Source organism: Urocampus carinirostris, chromosome 11 (assembly GCF_059441175.1).
Source record: "Urocampus carinirostris isolate Australia breed hairy pipefish chromosome 11, RoL_Ucar_1.0, whole genome shotgun sequence".
Classification (NCBI taxonomy): domain Eukaryota; kingdom Metazoa; phylum Chordata; class Actinopteri; order Syngnathiformes; family Syngnathidae; genus Urocampus; species Urocampus carinirostris.
The window spans coordinates 2,729,413-2,755,615 of NC_142359.1; the positions used below are offsets into that span (position 1 = coordinate 2,729,413).

General features: G+C 40.6%; 2 protein-coding genes across 2 annotated transcripts in view; both read left to right on the forward strand.

The window, feature by feature from the left end:
* cped1 (cadherin-like and PC-esterase domain containing 1) overlaps positions 1-3,083 on the forward strand; it is a 44,429-nt gene extending 41,346 nt beyond the window's left edge. Inside the window, exons 19-20 of the mRNA XM_088348106.1 lie at positions 301-447; positions 2,881-3,083. Of these exons, the coding sequence (XP_088204232.1) occupies positions 301-447; positions 2,881-2,997 (264 nt within the window). The 3' untranslated portion in view covers positions 2,998-3,083. The remainder of the gene's footprint in view (positions 1-300; positions 448-2,880) is intronic.
* A 4,593-nt stretch (positions 3,084-7,676) lies between these two features.
* Positions 7,677-18,783, forward strand: wnt16 (wingless-type MMTV integration site family, member 16). The gene is made up of 4 exons (XM_088347322.1): positions 7,677-7,807; positions 13,516-13,742; positions 15,351-15,640; positions 18,346-18,783. The coding sequence occupies exons 1-4, from the start codon at positions 7,677-7,679 to the stop codon at positions 18,781-18,783; spliced, it is 1,086 nt and encodes a 361-aa protein (XP_088203448.1).
* Positions 18,784-26,203: the final 7,420 nt, after the last annotated feature.

Below are 26,203 nucleotides of genomic sequence, written 5' to 3' on the forward strand. Positions count from 1 at the left end.
GAGAGACTGATTTGAAAAGACTTAAGCGCTTACTGGACAATTAAAAATGAAGTTACTGTAGCTTTAAATGAAGGTACAACCCAAAAACTTGTAGTTTTCTTGTAGTAGTTTGCATGCGCAAACTGGTAAAGAGATAATACTGGCAGTGAGCGCTCTCTAATGGTAGCCTCTAGAATTGCTCATGACCTAGATTTTCCATCATATGCGGAGCAAGATTTTTATTCCGAATAAAACTCGTACTGTATATCGAAAGTCTTGTGTTTTGAGGTATAAAGAAGAAACTTTATATATATTTTGCAGAAAGAGATCCAGAACCTTGCCCGAGAGAACCGACGCATCCTAGCTGCTGCCGGGCGCCTCGGCTACGAGGCCATCGATACCCTGGCCATCACCATGGGGCGCCACAAGGAGTTTTTAGCAGGGAGATGCGCGTGTCACTTCCACCAGGTGACCTCTCCCAAAATTAACATAGACCCCGGACTAAAAATCGCACCTGATTAAAAGCCGCATGTCAAGTCATGTTTTTTGTGACACAAGAAGTCTCAAAGGGTTGCACAGACCACAGAGTATTATGACACCATCCCCTGATCTAAAACCTACATGAGGCCAAGGAAAAACTCAAAAACCTCAGGATGAGTCAAGTTAAGTCAAGTCATGTTGATTTGTTTGGCCCTTAATCACAAAGAGTCTCAAAGGGCTGCACAGACCACAGAATATTGCAAACCACAGACTATTATGACACCATCCCCTGATCTAAAACCTACATGAGGACAAGGAAAAACACAAAAACCTCAGGATGAGTCAAGTCTAGACATGTTTATTTGTTTAGCTCTTATTCACAAGGAGTCTCAAAGGGTTCTACAGACCACAGATTATTGCAAACCATGGACTATTATGACACCGTCCCCTGATCTAAAACCCACATGAGAGCAAGGAAAGATCAAAAAACACGTCAAATCAAGTCCTGTTTATTTGTGACGCCCTTAATCACAAGAAGTCTCAAAGGGCTGCACAGATCAAAGACTATTGCAAACCACAGATTATTATGACACCATCCCCTGATCTATAACCTACACGAGGGCAAGGAAAACCTCAAAAAGCGGGAAAATGTCTAGTTCAGAAAAGTAACACATTGTGCCACAACTAGGACACTTGTTGCGGCCTGTGTCTTAATCAACTAGCGCAGTAGTCAATATGAATGAAACTGGCATTAAAATATACACAGGAGTGTGACAAAAACATTCTCAAAAGAAAATCTAATGTTGTCATGATTACTGATTTGACTCAGCTGTGCCCGCTCATTTTGTCAGTCCGTCTGCGAGCCTTATTATATACGAGGCAAGCCTTTTGACCCAGACTCCCACCTGTCTTGTTTTGCTCCCGTCAGTCTCCGGCTACGACCTGTTTTCATCCTGACCACGTCTGTTCTCCTGTCCCGGCTCACGACCCATTTCTGACCCCGACCACGTTTTGGCTCTCCTGTCCCGGCGATCGACCTGTTTTTCTGTCCGTGACACCGCCATCGCTCGCTACAGAAGATCCACTTCTATGTTTGGAAACTTGTGAAAAACGTAACACAATTGGGTCCTGTTGCCGTTCTGGTCCTGACAAATGTACTGTACTGACTAAAATTCAGAAGCCTGTGCCATCAGAACATGCAACTGTTCTTAAGCTCTCCCATCCCTTGTGTGTGATGGTTTTTTTACATAGTGGTAGCAATACATATAGCTCAGACTGTTGAGATTGTTTGGGCTATTGAATTGTAGTCAGGAGAGTACATTGAGTTTTTTATTTGAGAATGTTTTTCTCGAACTCCGTCGTATATGTTAACACAAATTTCATATAGACTGCTGCGCTAGTTAAATAAGATTGACATCTGTGGACATAGTCTTCAAACAAGTGTCTTCATTGCGGCGCAATTTGTGACTTTTCTGTTGTAGACGTTTCCCCGCCGATTTGTTTCAAATGTAAGGTGTTAGGAAATAAACTATAAAAAAATGTATTGTTTACCAAATTGTTCGAATGAGTTATCTGACTCCATTAACCAAACACAAACTTCCTTCTCCTAACAATGCATGCTCTTTTCTTAATGGAAAAAATATTGGCATTTCCACACGGGGGCAGATTTATTTTCTTAAAGTATTTAACGAAGTGAATTCCGTCGAATTAGACAAATTATTGTCGAATTAGTCTAATTAGTCTTCGTCGAGCCTCCTTCTCACGATCGATCTCTCATCTCCTGTCTCTTCTGTCATCTGCTGAAGTTCTTTTCACAAGCTGGGGTGTTGGCTCCTCCCCCATGGGCGGGCCAGGAACTCCCCACGTGGGGAGTCTGCCACCTAGTTGCCACCTCGTCTGGACCGGTGCGTCACGAAGGCCCCTCCCATGGGGCGTGCTGACTCCTCCCATGGGGCGGGTCAGGTGCCAGCTTCACCACCTCCTCGCCAAAAGGCGCCGCCACGTCTAAAAAACTCACAACAACAAAACTTATCAGAACAACTTCTCCAAACAATGTCTGCTTTTCCCGCCACACAGATGCTCCTCCGGCGTCAGCCCTTGTCCCCGTTCTCGCTGTTTTTTGTAAACATCCCTCTTTGCCTAAGCCGCATTGACTTCAAGCCTTCTCTGTGAAAAATCTTCATTACACTCAACAAATGCAACCTGTATAAAACCGTACAAAATCCTTTATAGTCAAATAAATAAAATATAAAATCCTTCAAAGGAATGGACGTGAATGAGACCAAATCCAGTTCCACTTGTACACAAACAAAGTAGAGTTTTTCCTTTAATCTGTGCATGCGGCTTTTAACAAGTACGCTCTGTCGTCCGGAATTTACAGTTCTTGACGATGAAACCTTGACAGAGCTTTTTTGTCCACAGGTGGAGAAGTTGGCCTCCAAGTCTGGGTCGGATAGACCGTGGTCCTATCACGTGCGAGGGTCCGTCAACCGGGTGTATGCAGAGATCCTGCTCAGTCGTTTATGTCCCGTGACGTGAATGTCCCCCGTCGGCGTTTTAAGAACAGGAGATCGTGAAAACCTTGCGGAAAAACTCTAATCCGATAGACCAGGGGTGCGGAAACTACAGCCGTTTGGATCGAGCCGGTCAAACAAAAATGCTAAAAATCTAATGCTAACGTATACAGGGTGTCCCAAATATGTATACACATTTTGTGCTGTCACAGGCAAAATAATACATGCGCTGGTTAGAAGACAGAGGAAAAGAGCGCTGTCATGTTGTGTGTTTGTGTGCTAGAATCGGAGAAAATGCCCGAGTGAATCGAAGTTTTACAGGACAGCAGCTTCTGATCAAAGAAAAGGAAGAGTTGTGCATTAAAGCGGAAAGATTGGACCGAGGCACTCGCCCAGCAGATACGTCACAATGTTTACAAGCAAATCAAAGGGTCTAGAGACGGAACCCATTGAAGAGCATGATGGGAGCCAGGCCGATTTGAAAAAACAAAACAAAAAAAACAACAACAAAATGATACCGGAAGTACAAAACACAATTAATTCCTAATTACCGTATTTTCCGCACTATAGGGCGCACCCCCAAAAATAGTTATTGGTCCTATTTTTGACATACACAAGGCGCACCGGATTATAAGGTATACGTGTCTCAGACATATACGGAAACAGTATCTGTACGATGTCACTCAAATGCATCGTTCCATCATTCGGAAGGTTAAAGTCTTGGGATTCAAGAAACGCCAACCATTCCTTAGTTTCTATTTTCTTTTTCGCTCGCAACTTTACTGTGCATATGACAATAAACACTTGGAATTGAGTTGAATTCACTCGACTCATCACAGCAACATCAAGATCGTTCTAAAACAAGATACCGGGAAAATATAAAGCCGCATAGCTCACCTAAGTTCTCTTGCAGCCATCACATTCAATAATGATACGTAACCATGGTCTTCTTAATACCGTGAGCGTAGTAAATCCAGGAGAGTCAAATATTTACAAATACAGACTAATGGAAATTGTTTCTTTATGGCGTAGTTTAGCAAGCTTGCTATTCAGTCATCTTTTTCGGCCAATTGCAGGGTTTGTTTTGGCCCTCTAGCCTATCCGAGGCTCCGTATAACTTCAGCCAATAGCGATCGATGTAACGGATGATTGACACATCTTTTTTGGCCAATTGCAGGGTTTGTTTTGGCCCTCTAGCCTATCCGAGGCTCTGAATAACTTTAGCCAATAGCGATCAATTCAAATAATGATTAACACATTGGTTAGCCAATGAAACGCCGGTATATGAATCCCAGCATACACCGCGGACTACTCCACGTTCGGGGGGAAATCGAGTCGGCGGCTGTTGCGTAAGTTCGGAGACCTTGCGAATTTAATATTGAGCCATATATAAGGCGCACTGTATTATAAGGCGCATGGTCAGTTTTTAAAAAAAAATCAGACTTTTAGGTGCGCCTTATAGTGCGGAAAATACGGTACTTTATTTTTTCGGTCTGGATCATCATCATTAGGAGCATGGGCTAACCTCTGAATTGTTGTTGACAAACCATCACATTTTTGCTTTATCTGACATTGCCCTCAATTACTTTATCAAGTTCTAAATACAAACAAGAGTAGGAGTTGCCAGGCATTCTACTTGGGCGAGGTTGTTGGGGCTATGGTTGGTTGAGAAAGCACCAGGAAGCCACTAGGGAGCGCCAAGTAGCCAAATGTTCTGTAGCCTCTTGTACACGAAAGCAGATGTTTATTGGTTTAGTTGGAATTTTTTAGGGATACCTTGACACCAAACCTCGCTAAAGACACTCGCAGAGGCCTAAAGTAGGGCTGTGTAAATGTTCACGAAAATCGGTTCAGCCGTTTCGGAGCCTATAAGTCACACACAAACACTCACATAAATCAAATTGATGTATTTTGTCACGGTTGCCCGTTCGGCGCCTCCTATTTAAGCTCAGTGCTCTCACTCACCCTTGGTCAGTCCGTCGACAAACCTCTGCACTTGCGAGATGTGTGTTTAGACTCTGTCCGGTTTCCTGCTTGTGTTTTCTGTCCGGTATCGTTCCCGTCCTTTTTGTCCTGTTTAATATCGATCTCCAGTTTCGTTCCCGGCTATTTTGTTCTGTTTGTAATCGATCTCCAGTGTCTGGTAGCGTTCCCGTCTAGTGTGTCCTGTTTTATTTCGATCTCCAAGGTCTGTTATCAGTCTCCAGTGCCTGATATCAATCCTGTCTGTCCCATCCTGTCCGGTATCGACCCCGTCTCTCCGATATCTGCTCGTGCAAATGGTATCGACCTCGCAAGACGTGTGTTTGGACTCTGTCCTGTTTCCTGCTTGTGTTTCCTGTCCGGTATCGTTCCCGTCTTTTTTGTCCTGTTTGATATGGATCTTCAGTTTCGTTCCTGGCTATTTTTTTCCGTTTGTTATTGATCTCCAGTGTCTGGTTGCGTTCCCGTCTAATTTGTCCTTTTTAATTTCGATCTCCGGTGTCCGGTATCGTTTCCGGCAATCTGTCAACGAGCCGCAGCTGGCGCCACATGGGCGGGGCCAATTGGCACAATGGCAACCGTGACACTTTCCTCACATGGTTTATCTGTGCCTTGCTACGTTTTCCTTCACAATCTTTGTGTGTTTGTCTCTATGACTGAGTGAAGGGTCGGCGCAGCTATTTATTTTGTTTTGAAAAATTTACATTTGATGTTTTTCTACAGCACTTTGAGTTTTTTCTGTGCAATAAAAATACATTTTTCATTTCATTTAACAACGCAAAAGCATTTTTTGGTTTCAAACCTGAGGAGGAAATTGTAATTTTCTGTTCGGAATTAGGACTGTCTTAAGGAAGTGAAGATAGTTTACGACAGTGTTAGATAAATGTGAAAAAGACATAAAAGAGAAAAAAAAGACTAAAAGTATTTAAAAGGACGTGCATCCAATCTTTTCTCGCTCACCCTTTGTTCCTTTTTTACTGTATTATTTTTTTCTTTTCCCCCCCTTTCGGGGTATTTTCTCTTTTCCTTTTCCTTTTTTCATTGTTTTCTTTCTTTTTTGCATCCAATCTTTTCTTTCTCATCCTTTTTTCCTTTTTTCTTTTCCCTCCTTTTTGGGCCTTTTCTCTTTTCCTTTTCCTTTTTTCATTGTTTTCTTTATTTTTTTGCATCCAATCTTTTCTTTCTTACCCTTTGTTCATTATTACTCTATTTTTTTTCTTATTCCCCCTTTTTGGGTCTTTTCTCTTTTCTTCTTCCTTTTTTTTTTATTGTTTTCTTTCTTTTTTTGCATCCAATCTTTTCTTTCTCACCCTTTGTTCCTTTTTACTCTATTATTTTTTTCTTTTCCCCCCTTTTTGGGTCTTTTCTCTTTTCCTTTTTTCATTGCTTTCTTTCTTTTTTGCATCCAATCTTTTCTTTCTCACCCCTCGTTCCTTTTTTACTGTATTATTTTTTTCTTTTCCCCCCCTTTCGGGGTATTTTCTCTTTTCCTTTTCCTTTTTTCATTGTTTTCTTTCTTTTTTTGCATCCAATCTTTTCTTTCTCACCCTTTGTTCCTTTTTACTCTATTATTTTTTTCTTTTACCCCCTTTTTGGGTCTTTTCTCTTTTCCTTTTTTCATTGCTTTCTTTCTTTTTTGCATCCAATCTTTTCTTTCTCACGCCTCGTTCCTTTTTACTCTATTATTTTTTTCTTTTACCCCCCTTTTGGGGTCTTTTCTCTTTTCCTTTTTTCATTGTTTTCTTTCTTTTTGCATCCAATCTTTTCTTTATCACCCTTTGTTCATTTTGAATCTATTGTTTTTTTCTTTTCCCTCCTTTTGGGGCCTTTTCTCTTTTCCTTTTCCTTTTTTCATTACTTACTTTCTTTTTTTGCATCCAATCTTTTCTTTCTCACCCTTTGTTCCTTTTTACTCTATTTTTTTCTTATTCCCCCTTTTTGGGTCTTTTCTCTTTTCTTCTTCCTTTTTTTATTGTTTTCTTTCTTTTTTTGCATCCAATCTTTTCTTTTTCACCCTTTGTTCCTTTTTACTCTATTATTTTTTTCTTTTCCCCCCTTTTTGGGTCTTTTCTCTTTTCCTTTTTTCATTGCTTTCTTTCTTTTTTGCATCCAATCTTTTCTTTCTCACGCCTCGTTCCTTTTTACTCTATTATTTTTTTCTTTTCCCTCCTTTTGGGGTCTTTTCTCTTTTCCTTTTCCTTTTTTCAATGTTTCTTTCTTTTTTTTTTCCTGTCCTTTTTTCTTCTTTCTTTTGTTTCATTTTTTCTTTTCCTTTTTTATTTCTTTGCGAAAGGCTAAGTAAAAAAAGTGAGGGGAAAACAATGTTGTGTTTTGGTCACTTTGGGTCTACGTACTTTGAATACTCCCTTTTGCTTTCTAGCACTCGTTTTCGATTGCACAACAGCATATAGTGACAACTCATGGTCAAATATTACACACTGTACCTTTAGAATTGTGATTTATGCACACACAAGAGCTTGGAATTTTTTATTTAATCGGGCCTCAACAGATAAATCTGCACTTGCTCTATTCAAACTCCTGCTCTTTTGGGTCAACGCTGCGCACGCATCCTGTGCCGTTCCAGTGATGACGTAGGTATGGTTCTCGGGGCGTGACGTCACAGGCGTGCTCCATCCAGGGACGTGGCGCTACGGCTTTCCAGTTATCCCCGGGACATCGTCGGCGGCGCGCGCCGTGCGTGGACGCGCATGAGGAGCGGCGATGGAGACCAAGGCCAAACCGAACCTGGCACCGGGACCGGGACCGGTACAGGTACCCGGACCGTTGCGATGCGTGTGCACGCTGACGGTGCTTCTGTGCGTGTGCCCGTTGCGCTGTCAGGCCAGTTGGATGTAAGTAGAGTTCCTACTTTTATATAACATTCTTTTTATTCCTTTCTTTCAATTACTATAGTACTCCTTCACTTTCTTTCAATTACTCGTTACCATGCGCTCGGTCGATAATGAATATAATGAATTAATGACAATATAGCCAATTTTGTCCCCTTTTTGTGTGTCTACCGCGAAATACTACAAAAATACTGCAAAATGACTATCGAATTTAGTGCTTTAGAACATGGACCTGATATATTGCTTTCATTCTGAAATGAAAAAATATAGAAATGCAATAAATTAATCCTATTATGCGCAGAAAATATCACAGAAATACTGCAAAACTAAATATCATGTTTAGTGCTTAAAACAGAGACTTGAATATTTTTCTTTTATTCTAGGAAGAAAAAAATACTACAAAAGTAAAAAAATACTATAATAGGGAAATACCACAACAGAAATAGAAAATAAATACAAATTAACTACAAAATACCAGAGAAATACTCATATGAAAATACTTCAGAAATACTACAAAAATACTGCAAAATGACTATCGAATTCTGTGCTTTAGAACATGGACCTAATAAATTGCTTTTATTCTGAAATGAAAAAAAATACAGAAATGCAACAAAATAATCCTATTATGCGCAGAAAATATCACAGAAATACTGCAAAACTAAATATCATGTTTAGTGCTTAAAACAGAGACTTGAATATTTTTCTTTTATTCTAGGAAGAAACAATACTACAAAAACAATAATACTGTAATACTAAAATACCGCTACGGAAATATAAACGAAATACGAATTAACTGAAGAAATACTCGTATGAAAATACTACAAAATACTACTATATCAATATTAAATACATATATTTGATATATAAATGTAAATAATATCAATAGATATTACATAAATAAGATATGAATAATATAATAATTAATACATAAATAATATAAATATTATTACAATATTTTAGAAATAGTTCTGAAAAACTACAATTCCGTCATACTTTAACACGAAAATACAACAGAAATATTTCGATAGAAATAGTATACAAATACTACTGTATTAATATTTCAATAATAGTTTTAAAGAAATTCTAAAACAAAATCCAATTCCAGTCATACTATAATACAAAAATAGAAAATAAAAAAATAGAAATACTATATAATTCCTGCTATATAAATAGTTCAAAAATAGTTCGAAAGAAATACTGAAAAAAGAAAATTTCAGTCATATGTTGATAAAAAATACAACAGAAATATTTCGATAGAAACACTAAACAATTATTACTATATAAATATTTCAAAATAGTTCTAAAGAAATACAAAAAAATACCATTCCAGTCATACTAAAACACAAAAATACTACAACAGAAATGTTTCGATAGAAATACTACAAAAATCAAATACTATACATATGCTACAAAGATCCTACTGGGGAAAAAGACTACAATAAATACTACTACTGCAGAAATGCTGAAAAATTAAATAGCTGTGATAATACAAAAATACTGCAAAAATCCGACAGCAGAAATACTACAAAACCACAACCTAAGTAATACTAAAAAATTCCCAAGGGATACTACTATGAAAATACCACAGAAATACTATACAAATACTACTAGGTAACTTCAAACATTCTGCAAAAACAGTAGAACAATACCACGACAGAAATTATTCGAAAAATACAACTGCAGTAATACTAGAAAATACTACAGATATACTACAAATATCCCACTGTGGAAAAAAAAGTACAAAAAATACTGCCACAGAAATGCTACAAAAAATATGACTGCATCAAGACTTGCATGAATTAAACAACTGTGGTACTACGCAAATACTGCAGGGATTCTAGTACAAAAATACAACTATGGTAATACTAGAAATTACTACACATATACTACAAAGATCCACCTGTGGAAAAACTACAACAAATACTGCTACGGAAATACAACCAAAATATTACTGCAGAAAGACTTACATCAATTAAACAACTGTGGTACTACGCAAATACTGCAGGAATTCTAGTACAAAAAATCAACTACAGTAATACTAGAAAATACTACAGATATACTACAAATATCCCACTGTGGAAAAACAACAACAAATACTGCTACGGAAATGCTACAAAAATATTACTGCAGCAAGACTTGCATGAATTAAACTGTGGTACTACGCAAATACTGCAGGAATTCTAGTACAAAAATACAACTATGGCAATACTAGATATTACTACTGATATACTACAAATATCCCACTGTGGAAAAACTACAAAAAATACTGCTACGGAAATGCTACAAAAATATTACTGCAGAAATAAATTGGACAACTGTGGTACTACGCAAATACTGCAGGAATCCGAGTACTAAAACTGCAGTAAAACTAGAAAATACTACAGATTTACTACAAATATCCCACTGTGGAAAAACTACAAAAAAAAAATACTGCTACGGAAATGCTACAAAAATATTACTGCAGAAATAAATTACACAACTGTGGTACTACGCAAATACTGCAGGAATTCGAGTACAAAAACTGCAGTAAAACTAGAAAATACTACAGATATACTACAAATATCCCACTGTGGAAAAACTACAAAAAATACTGCTACAGAAATGCTACAAAAATATTACTGCAGCAAGACTCCCATGAATTAAACTACTGTGGTACTACGCAAATACTGCAGGAATCCGAGTACAAAAATACAACTACAGTAATAAGAGCATTTCAAACCAATTTGATGAGACTCATCTATTTAAAAATAAAGAATTATAACACGTTTATTAATTTATAAATAAGAAAATTAGGTCTCCAGGAGGGGACCCTCGGCCCAATCTTTTCACCCAAATTGTTGTACACCCTAAAGCCCCTCAATTGTTACCCCCTTCTTATTTCTCCTGCAGAGGGTTTTCATTTTTATTTTCTATTTAATTTCCGTTTTTATTTCAGTTTTCATTGCTATGACCAATGCTCTCCTTCGTACGGCGACCCTCGTTGTCCATGAAAGACGCTTTGAAATAACACGATTATTATTATCATCGTTATTAGTAGTATTATCACGAGTATTATCATGATTCGTTTCAATTTATTGGCTGAAGTTACTTTAAAAACTTTAAAGATAATATTATCTCCCGCTTCCCGAAAGAAGAATCTATTTAATTCGCTCATATACAGTAAACCTGTCACATTTCAAATATAGACAATCTTCGAGCCGATTGCTCCCCCTATTGATGATCGCAATTACACTTATTTACTATTGTATGATTAAATACTTACGATGACGTTGTCGTCTGCTACCAGTGACCGAGACGATCCGGATTAGAGCCGAAACGGCTAAAACGAGATGGAAAAATCCCCATACAGTTTTTTTTCCCGGCATTTACAATTTAAACAAATAAAAAACGTATAAATTGACATGTATGAGTAAACTTCTGTCAAATATAGGCAATCTTTGAGCCGATTGCTCCCCCTGTTGATGATCGCAATTACGCCTATTTACAATTGTATGACGACAATATTAAATACTTACGATGACGTCCGCTACCAGTGACTGAGACGATCTCGATTAGAGCCAAAACGGCTAAAACGAGACAGAAAAATCCCCATACATAATTTGTTTACGGCATATACAATGTAAAAAAATATCACAAAACGTATAAATTAACATGTATGAGTAAACTTCTGTCAAATATAGGCAATCTTCAAGCCGATTGCTCCCCCTATTAATCATCGCAATTACACTAATTTACTATTGTATGATTAAATACTTACGATGACGTTGTCGTCTGCTACCAGTGACCGAGACGATCCGGATTAGAGCCGAAACGGCTAAAACGAGACAGAAAAATCTTCATACAAAATTTGTTTCCGGTATATACAATTTGAAAAAGTCAAAAGACGTTTAAATTGACATGTATGAATAAACCTCTGTCAAATATAGGCAATCTTTGAGCCGATTGCTCCCCCCTATTGATGATCGCTATTACACTGATTTACTATTGTATGACGACAATATTAAAGACTTACGATGGCGTCCGCTACCAGTGACTGAGACGATCCGGATTCGAGCAAAAACAGCTAAAACGAGACAGAAAATCCCCATACAAAATTTGTTTCCCGGATATACAATTTGAAAAATTCAAAAGACGTTTAAATTGACATGTATGAGTAAACTTCTGTCAAATATAGGCAATCTTTGGAGTCGTATACGCATACCCGTCAAGCTCAGCCCATTGCTCCCATCATTAATAATTAAAATTTCCCTTATTATATTATAATTAACCTTACAAACATAACGCAACACTTATTTACTCACAGCAAGACAGACTGTAAAATAAAAAGATAATTTGTGTATTAAGTTGACTTATTTACGAAATAAATGCTCGATCGAGGTTACCGTTTACTGTGGAAAGGTGACAATACAATGACGCTGTCCTCTTCTATCAGTGACCGAGACGATCTGGATTAGACCATTAAAAAACACGGAAAAATCCCATACAAAAATTCTTTTCGGCACTCGAAATTTGAAATCATCACTTTGAAAAGAAAACAAAAACTACCGAAATAAGAAACTACCGAGAGGGAGAGAGAGAGAGGGAGAGAGATGACGAGATGGGCAGAGAGAGAGAGAGAGAGAGAGAGAGAGATGACGAGATGGGCAGAGAGAGAGAGAGAGAGAGACAGAGATGACAAGATGGGCAGAGAGAGAGAGAGAGAGAGAAAGAGAGAGACAGAGAGAGACAGAGAGAGACAGAGAGAGACAGAGAAAGATGACGAGATGGGCAGAGAGACAGAGAGAGAGAGAGAGACAGAGAGATGACGGGATGGGCAGAGAGAGAGAGAGAGACAAAGATGACGAGATGGGCAGAGAGACAGAGAGAGAGAGAGACAGAGGGAGATGACGTTACGGGCAGAGAGAGACAGAGATGACGAGATAGGCAGAGAGAGAGAGACAGAGATGACGAGATGGGCAGAGAGAGAGAGAGAGAGAGACAGAGAGACAGAGAGAGATGACGAGATGGGCAGAGAGAGAGAGAGAGACAGAGATGACGAGAGAGAGAGAGAGAGACAGAGAGACAAAGAGACAGAGAGAGATGACAAGATGGGCAGAGAGAGAGAGAGAGACAGAGAGAGAGAGAGACAGAGAGAGATGACGAGATGGGCAGAGAGAGAGAGAGAGACAAGGATGACGAGATGGGCAGAGAGAGAGAGAGACAGACAGAGATAGAGACAGAGAGAGACAGAGAGAGATGACGAGATGGGCAGAGAGAGAGAGAGAGAGAGAGAAAGAGAGAGAGAGAGAGAGAGAGAGAGAGAAAAAAATAAATCCAAGTACAGTGTCTTTGTTTGAGGCACCTTTCTTTGGCAACATCAAGTGGACATATTTCAACCTGCAGCTCGTTTTTCTCTTGCGATTCTCTGAGTGTTGTCTCGCGGGCCGGATTCAATCCCTAGCGGGCCTGATCTGGCCCGCGGGCCGCCTGTTTGATATCAGTTATAGAGTATTCAAATAGTGCTATGGAAAATACACACTGTAATAGAAATAGGGTAATCTGCAAAAGTGGGGGGCAGGTTTAATGTGGGCTTTTACTCCCCCGGGTGGAGTTAAAGAGCCTCATGGCATGAGGAGGAAATGATCTCCTTAGTCTGTCGGTGGAACAAGACTGTACTAACAAGCAGTGCTCGGTTGTTCTGATTCTGTCATGTTTTTGTGCGGGGGTCAAAGGCTTCTGGGTGTAGACGGTTCAGGCGAGCGGTGGTCCCGGGACGGCGGCTGCCGCTCCCTTCCCCTGAGCGCCGAACAAGACCACCTTTGCCGGAAACGAAGCTTCCTGGCGCCCAGTATCGCCGACGCCGCCCACTTGGCCATCGGGGAATGCCAGAACCAGTTCCGGCACGAGAGGTGGAACTGCTCCGGTGACCCGGCCGTGTTCGGACAGCAGCTCCACAGCGGTGAGATGCGGCGGCGGGTCGTGGCGTTGGCACCTAGGCCTTCAGCGATGTCTCAAATATCCTGTCAGAACAGCATCACGTGTGCTTGCGAGCAGTGTTCCCTCTAAGCTGCGCGCGTGCGCAATTGCGCACTGCTCGCACTTTCTCGGCGCACAAGAAAATCGAGCCAGCTCACAAAAATCAGGGCCCGAAATTACTAATTAAGTCAAATTTTGGACATGTTTGATAATTCATTATCTTGCCACACTTGGGATTATGGTTGCTCACTGTTGTTTCAAGCGCTGCTCACCGACTTTGTGTGAACACTCGGACCCGTAAGAAAAATTACAGGGAACATTGGTCAGCAGAGAAAGCCTTGCAGGCCTTCACGGCCTACCAAGGTTTACTTTACATTTTTATGACTTACATTGATAAAAAAGCCAGCAAGAGAGAAGCACGGCCAGACCTGCACATAATGATTGACATTTCTGGCGCTTAAGGTCTTACCTCTGGCCAATGTTCCCTCTAATTTTTTTTACGGGTCTGAGCGTTCACACAAAGTCAGTGAGCAACGCTTGAAACAACAGTGAGCAACGGCAATCCCAGGTGTGGCAAGATAATTCATTATCAAACATCTCCAAAACTTGACATCAAGTTACATTTTGCTGAGTTTCCAGCGATGCAAAATGATTTTTCTCTTTTGAATGAATTGACTCATGTACGATGGCCGACAAACGTCGTTTGTTCTTACAATTCTTTCACAAGATTTCCATTTCTTTGTATTTCCTGATATATTTTGTCGCATAATATTAACATTTATGGGGGCTTTGAGTCGGTTGTAAGATACAGCACTCTACTTAATCACATTTTTGAGTGGAAGTACAATGTTGGCAACAAGATTCACTTGATATCATTGGAAATGATTCGAATGCAACACAAACTTTTTCTTCTTTTTTCCATGTTTTGTTTCCACTTTTTTTAAGTTCCTTTAAAAAAAGTCTCATTGTGTTAATTTTTTCCGAGCTGTTACTTTTTTTCATTTTGTTCTCTATTTACTTTTTTCCTACATTTCTTTCTTTTCTTTCTTTCTGGCTTTTTTCTAAAAATATTTTTCTTTTTTTTTTCTTCCATTTTGGTATTTTTTTCTTTTATGTTCTATTCCCCCCTTCCTTGAAGTCATTTTGTGCATCATTTTACATCATATTTGGTCATGTTGGGATTAAAGAAGCAAAAACAACCCGAATAGCCGTTTGGGACCCGAAAGAGCCGGTTCCTTTTAGTGAGCCATGCCAAAGAAGCCGGTTCTTGACAAGCTCTACTAACCTTACTTAACTTCGTTCTACTTCGACTCGACTTCAAAATATCGCATTTAGGACACAACGTCCGGGAACCCGTGTATTTTTACCTTCATGTACTGTAACTTTGACTTGAGTCGCTTCTTAATTAGTAATTTTGAGCCCTGATTTTTGTGCACTGGCTAGATTTTCTGCGCTGAGAATGTGTGAGCAGTGCGCAATTGCGCACACGCGCAGCTTAGAGGGAACACTGCCTCTGGCCCAGGTGGTTTGATTTCACTGAATCTTGAACTTCCCTGTATCTGATGCGGATTTCCCGGCTTCTTTTTCGAAGGAACCAAAGAAACGGCCTTCGTGTACGCGGTGATGGCGGCTGGGCTGGTCCACGCCGTCACGCGTCTGTGTAGCCACGGCAACGTGAGCGAATGCGGTTGCGACGGGCGCCTGCAGGGGGCGGCGGAGCCCGGCGAGTCCTGGCACTGGGGCGGATGCTCGGACCACGTCCAGTTCGGGACCTGGTTCAGTCGCCGCTTCCTGGCCCACCAAGCCCTCAACGCTTCGGCCGGCGCCCGGGCGCACGCCCTCCTCCGGATGAACCGGCACAACAGCGAGGCCGGCAGGCAGGTTGGAAACGCCGATTCACGCTTTGCCTCTCCTTCTCATACCTGTCCAGCTGTACGTTTTTGCCGTACAAAGTACGTTTATGATGAATTTTAAGACGTGTACGACGTACGAGGAAATCTGTACGGAAAAACGCAAGTTTGTCAATGATGGGTACCGTCCGGTATACACAAAACAGCAAATCAATCAAGTCAAACGAGTTTGCCGCGGTAGCCTCTATCTCGGTATCGTGAGCGGTTTGATGCTACTGTGCGCAGGCCTCTGCCGCCTGGGGATTTCCCATCATGCGTCATTCCGTGGTAGTTGTGTAGTGAAAGGAAGTCCGTCTCTTTTTAGAGAACCGGCTTTTTCGGCTCAACTCATTCAAGAGAGCCGGCTCTCCGACGGCTCACTTGCTTTGATGCATTATATTACGAATTATGTTGAATAAAGTAAGAAAAAAAGGAAATGTAAAAGGAAAAAATGAAAAAAAGACAGGTTTGTGGTTATCCCTTAAATCAGTATATGACCAACAATAATTGAATGCAGAAAATGAATTCATAATTTGAATAAGAAAATGTATTATTCTACTTAATTCCATTTGCATGTATTTTTTCCTTCTACGGTGAACGTCCAAGCTACTTTTTTTACAATAAACTTCATTCCTGTCGAGAAACTCAGTATCTCACAACAAAATGTTAATTAAGAATATATATGATATAAGGAAACACATGCACAATATAGCATGTTAAACTTCATAAATAGACACGTTTGAAAAAAAATATGGATTATTTTGTATTTTGTAAAATATAATATTTTGTAAGGGCATGGAGCCGTGGAGGTTGACAGGTATGCCTTCCTCTTCTTCTTCTTGGAGTTCCCAAGGTTTACTGGGATTTTCTGCACTATAAGGCACACCAGATTACAAGGTGCACCCTTAAAAATAGCCTTTTCTCATGTATTTATCATATATAAGGCGCACCAGACTATAAGGCACATGGACTTTTACCCCCTTAACTACTGGTGAGAAGCGAATACTTGTCTGTACGATGACGCCAGTCACTAAAATTCGCCATGCCACATATGATTGGAAGGCTTCAACTATTGGGATTCAAAATATGTTGAAAATTTCAAAATATACTCATCACAGAGACATCACCTTCAGTCTGAAACAAGATACCCCATAATCTATAATGCCAGCAATAACGTGCTGTAGTATTCCACTCATGAAACGATTCTTCACGAACATGATCCTGCTACATTCACAACATTCCAGTGAATCTATCCGTGTAAAATATTGACTCCAATTTAATGCCCACAATTAATAAAAAAAAAAAACACCTAAAAGCATTTCTGCATGGTCTGACAATCCTTGGTCTAATTAGTTTGTTTCGCTGCATAACTCCCCTTTAAAAATAAACAAGACGCTTCAGACGGTTTCCAATATGGCCGTTAGCCTCCGACCTTTTGACTGACACCACTCTCAAGAGAGAAAGTTGAAAGAAATTTCAAAATATACTCATCACAGTCTGAAACAAGATACCCGAAAACCTATAAAGCTGGCAAAACTCACCAATTACGCCCCCTGTCTGTAATGATATTCAATGATAGTACGCAACCGTGGCCTCCTTATATCTGCGAGAGTGTCTTGAATCCAACCGTGTAAAATATTTCCTCCAAAACACACAAAAACGCCGACATGTAAAAAAAAAAAAAAAAAAATCCGCCAAAAAGCATCTCTGCATCAATGGATGTTCCTTGTTGCTACTTGTCAGTTCAGCCCCATAATTCCTGTTTGCAAAATAAACAAAAGAGGAAAATTATTTTCTATAGGCTGTTAGCCTCTAGAGTTTTGATTAACATATTTTTTTCAGCCAATTGCAGGCTTTGTTTTACAGTCCACAACCCGCATTAGCCTATACGGGCCTGTATTGCTAAAAAAGATAACGCCTCCCTTACCTCCGTATAACTTTAGCCAATAGATTGACACATTGGTTAGCCAAAGAAATTTTGAATAAATTAATATGAAGATGTCCCTATTGTATTCAAATTAGCTTGTTAAATAGCTATAAAGGTAGGTCATTAGCTAGCTACAAAGCTAAAAAGGTAGCCAGATAGCTAGCTAAAAAAGGATTTCACTCATTCTCTTTCCAAAACCCATAATTTGGATTTAATTTTGTTGTATTTTCTGTAAAATAAGATGAATGAATGCATTTGTTTAACACATGAATAGATGATCATTCAAATAATTAATTGCTTAAAAATAATTATCAATACTTGAATAGATTTTTTGTCCATGAAGCCAATTAACAGGACTTTAATTATTAGAATTTTTAAAATAAATAACAACTTATCATTTTATTACGATGTTGTTCTTATGTTATTACCAGGTAAATTATTTAAAAGATTTAAATCAGGCATTCAGCGGTACAACCATCCAACCCAGGTGCCTTCCCCCTTTAATTTCTTTCACTGCCTCTTGCACCTCCCATGCTTCCACAGGGTTCAAATTGACTCAGTCAACCAATAAATTATAATTTTACTAGAAAATCACAATGACCTGAGCTATTTTCGGACCGGGTCCGCTGGGGCACCACGTCGGATATAGTCTGGATTGGGAAATACCGTAGTTTTTGTACTGAGGTGAGTTGAGTTTCTTATTTATTATTTTTATTTTTTTTCTATTCTTTCTTTTCTTTCCCGTGACGGCCCGACGGCGCCCCCTTCAGGCGGTGCTGGCGACCATGTCGACGGACTGCCGCTGCCACGGCGTTTCGGGTTCCTGCACCGTCAAGACCTGCTGGCGGACCATGGCCCCGTTCGGCCGGGTGGGCGCCTACCTGAAAGAGCGCTACGAGCGCAGTGTGCGCCTCAAGAGGAAGGGAGGGGAATCGCGCCGGCCGCCCGACAACGGCCAGCTGGTGTTCCTGCACAAGTCGCCCAACTACTGCGTGGAGGACAGACGCGGCGGCGTTTTGGGCACCAGGGGGCGCCGCTGCAACCGCACCTCGGGGGGTCCGGACGGATGCAAGCTGCTTTGTTGCGGCCGGGGATATAACACGCATGTGGAACGCCACGTGCAACGCTGCGCCTGCAAGTTCGTGTGGTGCTGCTACGTTCGCTGTCGGCGATGCGAGAGCATGAATGACACGCACGCCTGCAAGTGAAATGCCCATTCTCACCACATAGAGCGCTATTTCAAGAAACCGAGGATAGCATTAGCAGGGATAGCTTTATCTTCTTGACATATTCACTCATCCAACCAAATTGTCCAGTCTACCTGACTCCGCACCATCTGCACCACTATAATGTGCAGAGTATCCCCATACACAGGTGCTGATCTTGTCACGGCCAGGACAGAGAGAGCAAAAGCGTGGTCAGGGTCGGAAACGAGTTGTAAGCCAGGACGGGAGAGTAGACGTAGTCTGGAACAAAAATGGGTTGTAAGACAGGACGGGAGAGCAGACGTGGACGAGATCAAAACAGGTCGTAACCGGAGACAAACGGGAGCAAAAACGGGACAGGCGGGATTCAGGGTCGAAAAAGGCTTGCCTTGTGTAAACAGAGGTTCGCGGACGGACTGACAACAGGGGATTGACCGGACTGGGTTTAAGTAGGGACAGAAAGCCAATCAGAACCCGCATCGGTTGGCGCCAAATGAGCGGGCACAGGTGAATCACATCGGTAATCATGACATCTTTGTGTGTTTTTATTCTGATTCTGTCCATTATTTGGCAATTTTCTTTATTAACATTTTTTGTCATGTTGCAATTTTTTTTTTGTATTTTGGTCTTTTTTTTGTGTGTTTTTTGTGTTTTTTTTTTTTTTAGAAATTATTCTGTTGTCTTTGGTTGTTTTTGTAAATTTTTGGTCCTTGGTTGAATATTGCTTTTTAAAAATTTTTTGTCGATTTTTGCTAGTTTTGTCATATTTCTGTAGTTTTTTTTTTAGTTTTTTTTCTCCCTTTTTGTTATATCTTGGTCTTTTTTGTCACAGTTGCCATGGCGCCCAATTGGCCTCGCCTGTGTGGCACAAGCTGCGGCTCATTGACAGATTGGCTTTCCATCTATTTAAGCTCAGTGCTCTTATTTTTTATTTGTCAGTCTGTGAACGAACCTCCGCCCCGCAAGACATGGGTTTTGACTCAGTCCTGTTCCTATTGGTATATCCTGTCTGGTATTGTTCCTGTTTATTTTTGTCCTGTTTAATATTGGTTTCTAGTTTCACTCCCTTCTATTTTTGTCCTGTTTATTATTCTCTCCTGTTTTCATTCCCGTCTTGTTCGTCCTGTTTATTTTTGATTTCCTGTTTCATTATCTATCCTGTCTGTCTGTCCCGTCCTGTCCGGTATCGACCCCATCCGTCCGATATCAACTCGGGCAATTGGAATCGATCTTGTCGGTCTCTGGCTTCCTGTCTTTCCACGCCAGACCCCTGTCTAACGTTCATGACTCCCCATATCCCGTAAAATAAAAGGCTTGTGTAAAAACATCACGCGTTTGGGTCCTGATCCTGTTCTGGTTCTTGACATTCTGGCCAATTCAGGCTTTTAAGGAGCACCTTATAGTCCGCAAAATATGCTACAACCAGAATTGTACTCTGAAAGTTTGTTTTTAGTCACTCATTTTCTGAGATACTTCCAAAAGTCAAACGCGTACTCACCAACACTACCGATTGGTGTTGCACCAGTAGTCAGCAACCACCAGGCGGCAGACCTGTACCCGTTTGGGGTGGTTTTAGTACCGGACTGCACAGAAAGTAATCAAATTTGCCTTATCTTTGGCTTATATTTTATATAACGTGCATTTTCTTTCCACCCAAAAAAGATCTTCGTTTGGGTACGTCTTATATTCGAGGTTTTACTCTAGCATGTTTGAGCAAAGATCATTCTGGCGAAAACTATCGCTGATCACATTTGCGCAATATTAAGTGCAACGGGAAACGAGCCTAGATCACGGGAGCATTCTTAGTGGTCTGGTGATTACACAGTGTATTATTGTAATTATTGTTGAGCTGGGCCCTGAGAATAATGTTAGACATTAAACTGCCTCGGACTCTGATTGTCTCTCTGTCCCTATTTAAACCCACGTCTATCTGTCCCCTTTTGTCAGTCCGTCTGTGAACCTCAGTTAACACTAAGCAAGCTTTTTCGACCCTGACTGCCACCTCTCCCGTTTTTGCTCCTGTCTGTTCCCTGGCTTCGACCCGTTTTTTGATCCTGACCTCGTCCACTCTCCTCTCCTGTATTTCGACTCGTTTCTGATCCCGACCTTTCCCGGCTACTGACCCGTTTTTTCCGTTCCCGACACCGCTTGCCACGGAAGTTCCACTTCTGGGTTCAGAGCGACCTGCTCCCCACGCCCAGCGATCACCGGATCATAGGTGCAACCCTTTCCTTTTTCCAATAAAACTTGTGCGAAACGTAACGCGAGTGGGTCCTGTCTGCGTGCTGGTCCTGACAACCTTTTTTTTTTTTTATTAATTTAAGCAATTAAAAAAATCTAGTATTTCACTCTACGGCTGCTTTATTTTGAAGGAAGACAAAGTCTTGAATAAACGGCTCCAACTATGACATTAGATTTCGACAAATCGACAAAAAAAGACAAAACAAAAAACAAGCAATGTACAAAAAAGGAACAAAAATTGACAAAAACAACCAAAGACGACCGAATAACTTCCAAAAAACCCCCCACAAAAATGACAAAAGTAAGAACAAAAAAAGAAAAATGGAAACATGACCAAAAATATAAACAAATAAAATGACCAAATAATGGACAAAATCAGATTAAAAACAGCGAAATCTGAAAAAGAATGACCAATTATTGACACAGTAAAAAAAACCTAACCTTTTCTAAATAAGACAGAAAATGAACAAATATAGACCCCAAAAAAATTACCAAAAAGTCCCCAAAACTACACAGAAAATTGATGAAACCCCCCCCACTTAAGTTGGATGAATACATGAAAATAAATTCTGATGTTTCCAAATGAATATTTCAAGAAAAACAAAGCAAATGCATCGTCATCATTTGGAAGTGTGTTTGTTTGTGTCCGTCTGAAGCGCTCGTAACTGCTGACATTGCAGAATTTTTGCAGCCAGGGAAACAAAGCGACTCCGATTGACCAGGCAGGATGTCCTGCCATTATCTCCTCACTCTCACACTTCCAATCTCACGGAACAAAAGCACACACATTTCTTGCCACGGATATGAACCTTAGCGAAACCCCCGATGAATTCAATTAACCGAACGGTGAAAACTGCAACAGTACAAGACAACCCATTGAGACCATGTGCCAATATGTTCCCGACAATAAACTGCATAAACCTAAAATATGTCGAAACATGTTTATACATCATTTAGACACTTAGAGATTTACGTCATTGTGTCACAGTTGCCATGGCGCCCAATTGCCCCCCCCCCCCCCCCCCCCCCCCCCCGTGTGGCGCCAGCTGCAGCTCGTTGACAGATTGGTTTTCCGTCTATTTAAGCTCAGTGCTCTCACTCTTCCTTGGTCAGTCCGTCAACGAAGCTCTACCCCGCAAGACGTGGGTTTTGACTCGGTCCTGTTTCCTTTTGGTATTTCCAGTCCGGTATTGTTCCCGTTTATTTTGTCCTGTTTAATATCGGTTTCCAGTTTTCGTTCTTGTCTAGTTTGTCCTGTTTAATTTCGATATCCTGTTTTGATATCAATCCTGTCTGTTCCGTTGTTTATTATCAGTTTCTAGTTTCGTTCCCATTTAGTTTGTCCTGTTTAATTTCGATATCCTGTTTTGATATCAATCCTGTCTGTCCCGTTGTTTAATATCGGTTTCCAGTTTCGTTCCCGTCTAGTTTGGCCTGTTTAATTTCGATATCCTGTTTTGATATCAATCCTGTCTGTCCCGTCCTGTCCTGTATCGACCCCGTTGGGCCGGTATCTGCTCCTGTATCTGGTATCAATCCTGTCTGTCCCTTCCTGTCCTGTATCGACCCCGTCGGTCTGGTATCTGCTCGTGTATCTGGTATCGATCCTTTCTGTCGCGTCCCGTCTGGTATCTGCTCATGTATCTGGTATCGATCCTGTCTGTCCGGTATCTACTCGTGTATCTGGTATCAATCCTGTCTGTCCTGTCCTATCCTGTATCGACCCCGTCGGTCGGTTATCTGCTCGTGTATCTGGTATCAATCTTGTCTGTCCCGTCCTGTCCTGTATCGACCCAGTCGGTCTGGTATCTGCTCGTGTATCTGGTATCAATCCTGTCTGTCCAGTCCTGTCCGGTATCAACCCCGTCGGTTCGGTATCTGCTCGTGTATCTCGTATCGATCCCGTCTGTCCGGTATCTACTCTTGTATCTGGTATCAATCCTGTCTGTCCTGTCCTGTCCGGTATCGATCCTGTCTGTCCGGTATCTACTTGTGTAACTGCTAGCAATCCTGTCCGTCCCGTCCTGCCCTGTATCGACGCCGTCAGTTCGGTATCTGCTTGTGTATCTGGTATCAATCCTGTCCGTCCCGTCCTGTCCGGTATCTGCTCGTGTATCTGGTATCAATCATGTCCAGTCCTGTCCTGTATCGACCCCGTCGGTCTGGTATCTGCTCGTGTATCTGGTATCAACCCTGTCTCTCCGGTCCTGTCCGGTATCAACCCCGTCGGTTCGGTATCTGCTCGTGTATCTGGTATCGATCCCGTCTGTCCGGTATCTACTCTTGTATCTGGTATAATCCTGTCTGTCCCGTCCTGTCCGGTATCGATCTTGTCGGTCTGGTATCTGCTCGTGTATCTGGTATCCATCCTGTCTGTCCCGTCCTGTCCGGTATCTGCTTGTGTATCTGGTATCGATCTCGTCGGCCTCTGGCTTCGCCTAATCACTGGCGTTTGTGTTAACGTGCGTGACTGCTTCCCGTAAAATAAAGCTTGTGTGAGAAACATCACGCACCTGGGTCCTCTTCCTGTTCTGGTTCTGACAAAACTCAATGCTCATATCGACACAAAACACCTATGTAGAACTTTTCTTCATTGACTTCCTTGGGTTAAGATAATTATGGACACCTATCTATTTTTTTTCTCATTTATGAAAAAACTATACATGTGGATAGTTTCATCCAATAGTGTCACGGTTGCCATGGCGCCCAATAGGCCCCGCCCATGTGGTGCCAGTTGCGACTCGTTGACAGATTGTCTTTCCGTCTATTTAAGCTCAGTGCTCTCACTCTTCCTTTGTCAGTCCGTCAACGAACCTCTGCCCCGCAAGACGTGGGTTTTGACTCGGTCCTGTTTCCTGTCGGTATTTCCTGTCCGGTATTGTTCCCGTATATTTTGTCCTGCTTAATATCGGTTTCCAGTTTCGTTCCCATTTAGTTTGTCCTGTTTAATTTTCATATCCTGTTTTGATATCAACCCTGTCCGTCCCGTTGTTTAATATCGGTTTCCAGTTTCGTTCCTGTCTAGTTTGTCCTGTTTGTTTTCAATATCCTGTTTTGATATCAACCCTGTCCGTCCCGTTGTTTTATATCGGTCACGCATTTGGGTCCTGATCCAGTTCCGGTTCATGACAAATAGGTTTTGAAATACTCACAATTAAAGCAAAATAATATATGAGGTCCTCGTTTAAAACACTAAACTGGATATTTAATTTTGTAGTATTACTGCAGTAGTATTTCTGTTTATGTAGGCATACTGTAGTACTACTGCAGTAGTATTTCTGTTGTGTTTTTGGAACATTATTGCAGTAGTATTTCCGCTGTTTGTATAGCATTACTATAGGATTGCTGTGATAGTATTTCTGTTGTGTTTCAGAGTATTACTGCAGTAGTTTTTCTGTTGTGTTTTTCCAACATTACTACCGTAGTATTTATGTTGTTTGTGTAGAATTACTGTTGCATTACCGCAGTAGTATTTCTGTTTTGTTTTCGTAGCATTAGTGCAGTAGTATTTCTGTTGCTTGTATAGCATTACTGTTGCATTACTCCAGTAGTATTTCTGTTGTGTTTTTGGAACATTATTGCAGTAGTATTTCTGCTGTTTGTATAGCATTACTATAAGATTGCTGCGATAGTATTTCTGTTGTGTTTCAGAGTATTACTGCAGTAGTTTTTCTGTTGTGTTTTTCCAACATTACTACCGTAGTATTTATGTTGTTTGTGTAGAATTACTGTTGCATTACCGCAGTAGTATTTCTGTTGTGTTTTTGGAACTTTATTGCAGTAGTATTTCTGTTTGGAGGCTATAGCATTACTGTAACATTACTGCAGTTGTATTTCTGCTGTGTTTTTGGAGCATTACTGCTGTAGTATTCCTGTTATCCTTGTAGCATTACTGTTTCATTACTGCAGTTGTATTTCTGTTGTGTTTTCGGAGTATTACTGCCGTAGTATTTTTGTTGTTTTTGTAGAATTACAGTTGCATTACCGCAGTAGTATTTCTGTTTTGTTTTCGTAGCATTAGCGCAGTAGTATTTCTGTTGTTTGTATAGTATTACTGTTGCATTACTGCAGTAGTATCTCTGTTGTGTTTTCTGAATTTTATTGCAGTAGTATTTCTGCTTGTATAGCATTACTGTAGGATTACGGTTATAGTATTTCTGTTGTATTTTTCCAACATTACTGCCGTAGTGTAGCATTACGGAAGCATTACTGCAGTAGTATTTCTGTTTTGTTTTTGGAGCATTACTGCAGTAGTATTTATGTTGTTTGTATAGCATTACTGTTGCATTACTGCAGTAGTATCTCTGTTGTATTTTCGGAAATTTATTGCAGTAGTATTTCTGCTTGTATAGCATTACTGTAGGATTACAGCTATAGTATTTCTGTTGTATTTTTCCAACATTACTGCCGTAGCGTAGTATTACAGGAGCATTACTGCAGTAGTATTTCTGTTTTTTGTATAGCATTACTGTTGCATTACTGCAGTAGTATCTCTGTTGTATTTTCGAAAATTTATTGCAGTAGTATTTCTGCTTGTATAGCATTACTGTAGGATTACGGTTATAGTATTTCTGTTGTATTTTTCCAACATTACTGCCGTAGCGTAGTATTACGGGAGCATTACTGCAGTAGTTTTTCTGTTTTGTTTTCGGAGCATTACAGCAGTAGTATTTCTGTTTTTTGTATAGCATTACTGTTGCATTAATGCAGTATTATTTCTGTTTTGTTTTCGGAGCATTACCGCAGTAGTATTTATGTATTATTGTAGTATTTTTGTAGTATTTCTAAAGTAAATAATACTACATGTTTTTCAAGTCACTAAAGGTTGCTGTACGCAGAATAAAGGGGAATAAGGTCAGTAGTTAATAAAAAAGGTATATTTTCAAGTACTTAGTGTGTGTAGTATTTATTTAGTATGTCTTTAGAATAGGGGAAAAGCCAGAATACACATAAAACACACAATATTGGTCACACTTATGTACTATTTTATGTATGTATCGGATTAAAAGGCCAGCTGGGGCCGAATGCGGCCCTGGGTTGTAGTTTGCCCACCCCTGGTTTCGGTATGAGCGTTCAAAAGCTGAGAAACGTCCAGGAAGTGTGGGAGTGGGTGTCGGGGGTGGTCCTTCTAGGATAAATAGAAGAACGCTCGAGAGGACAGAAGAAGAGCGAGAACCTCAAG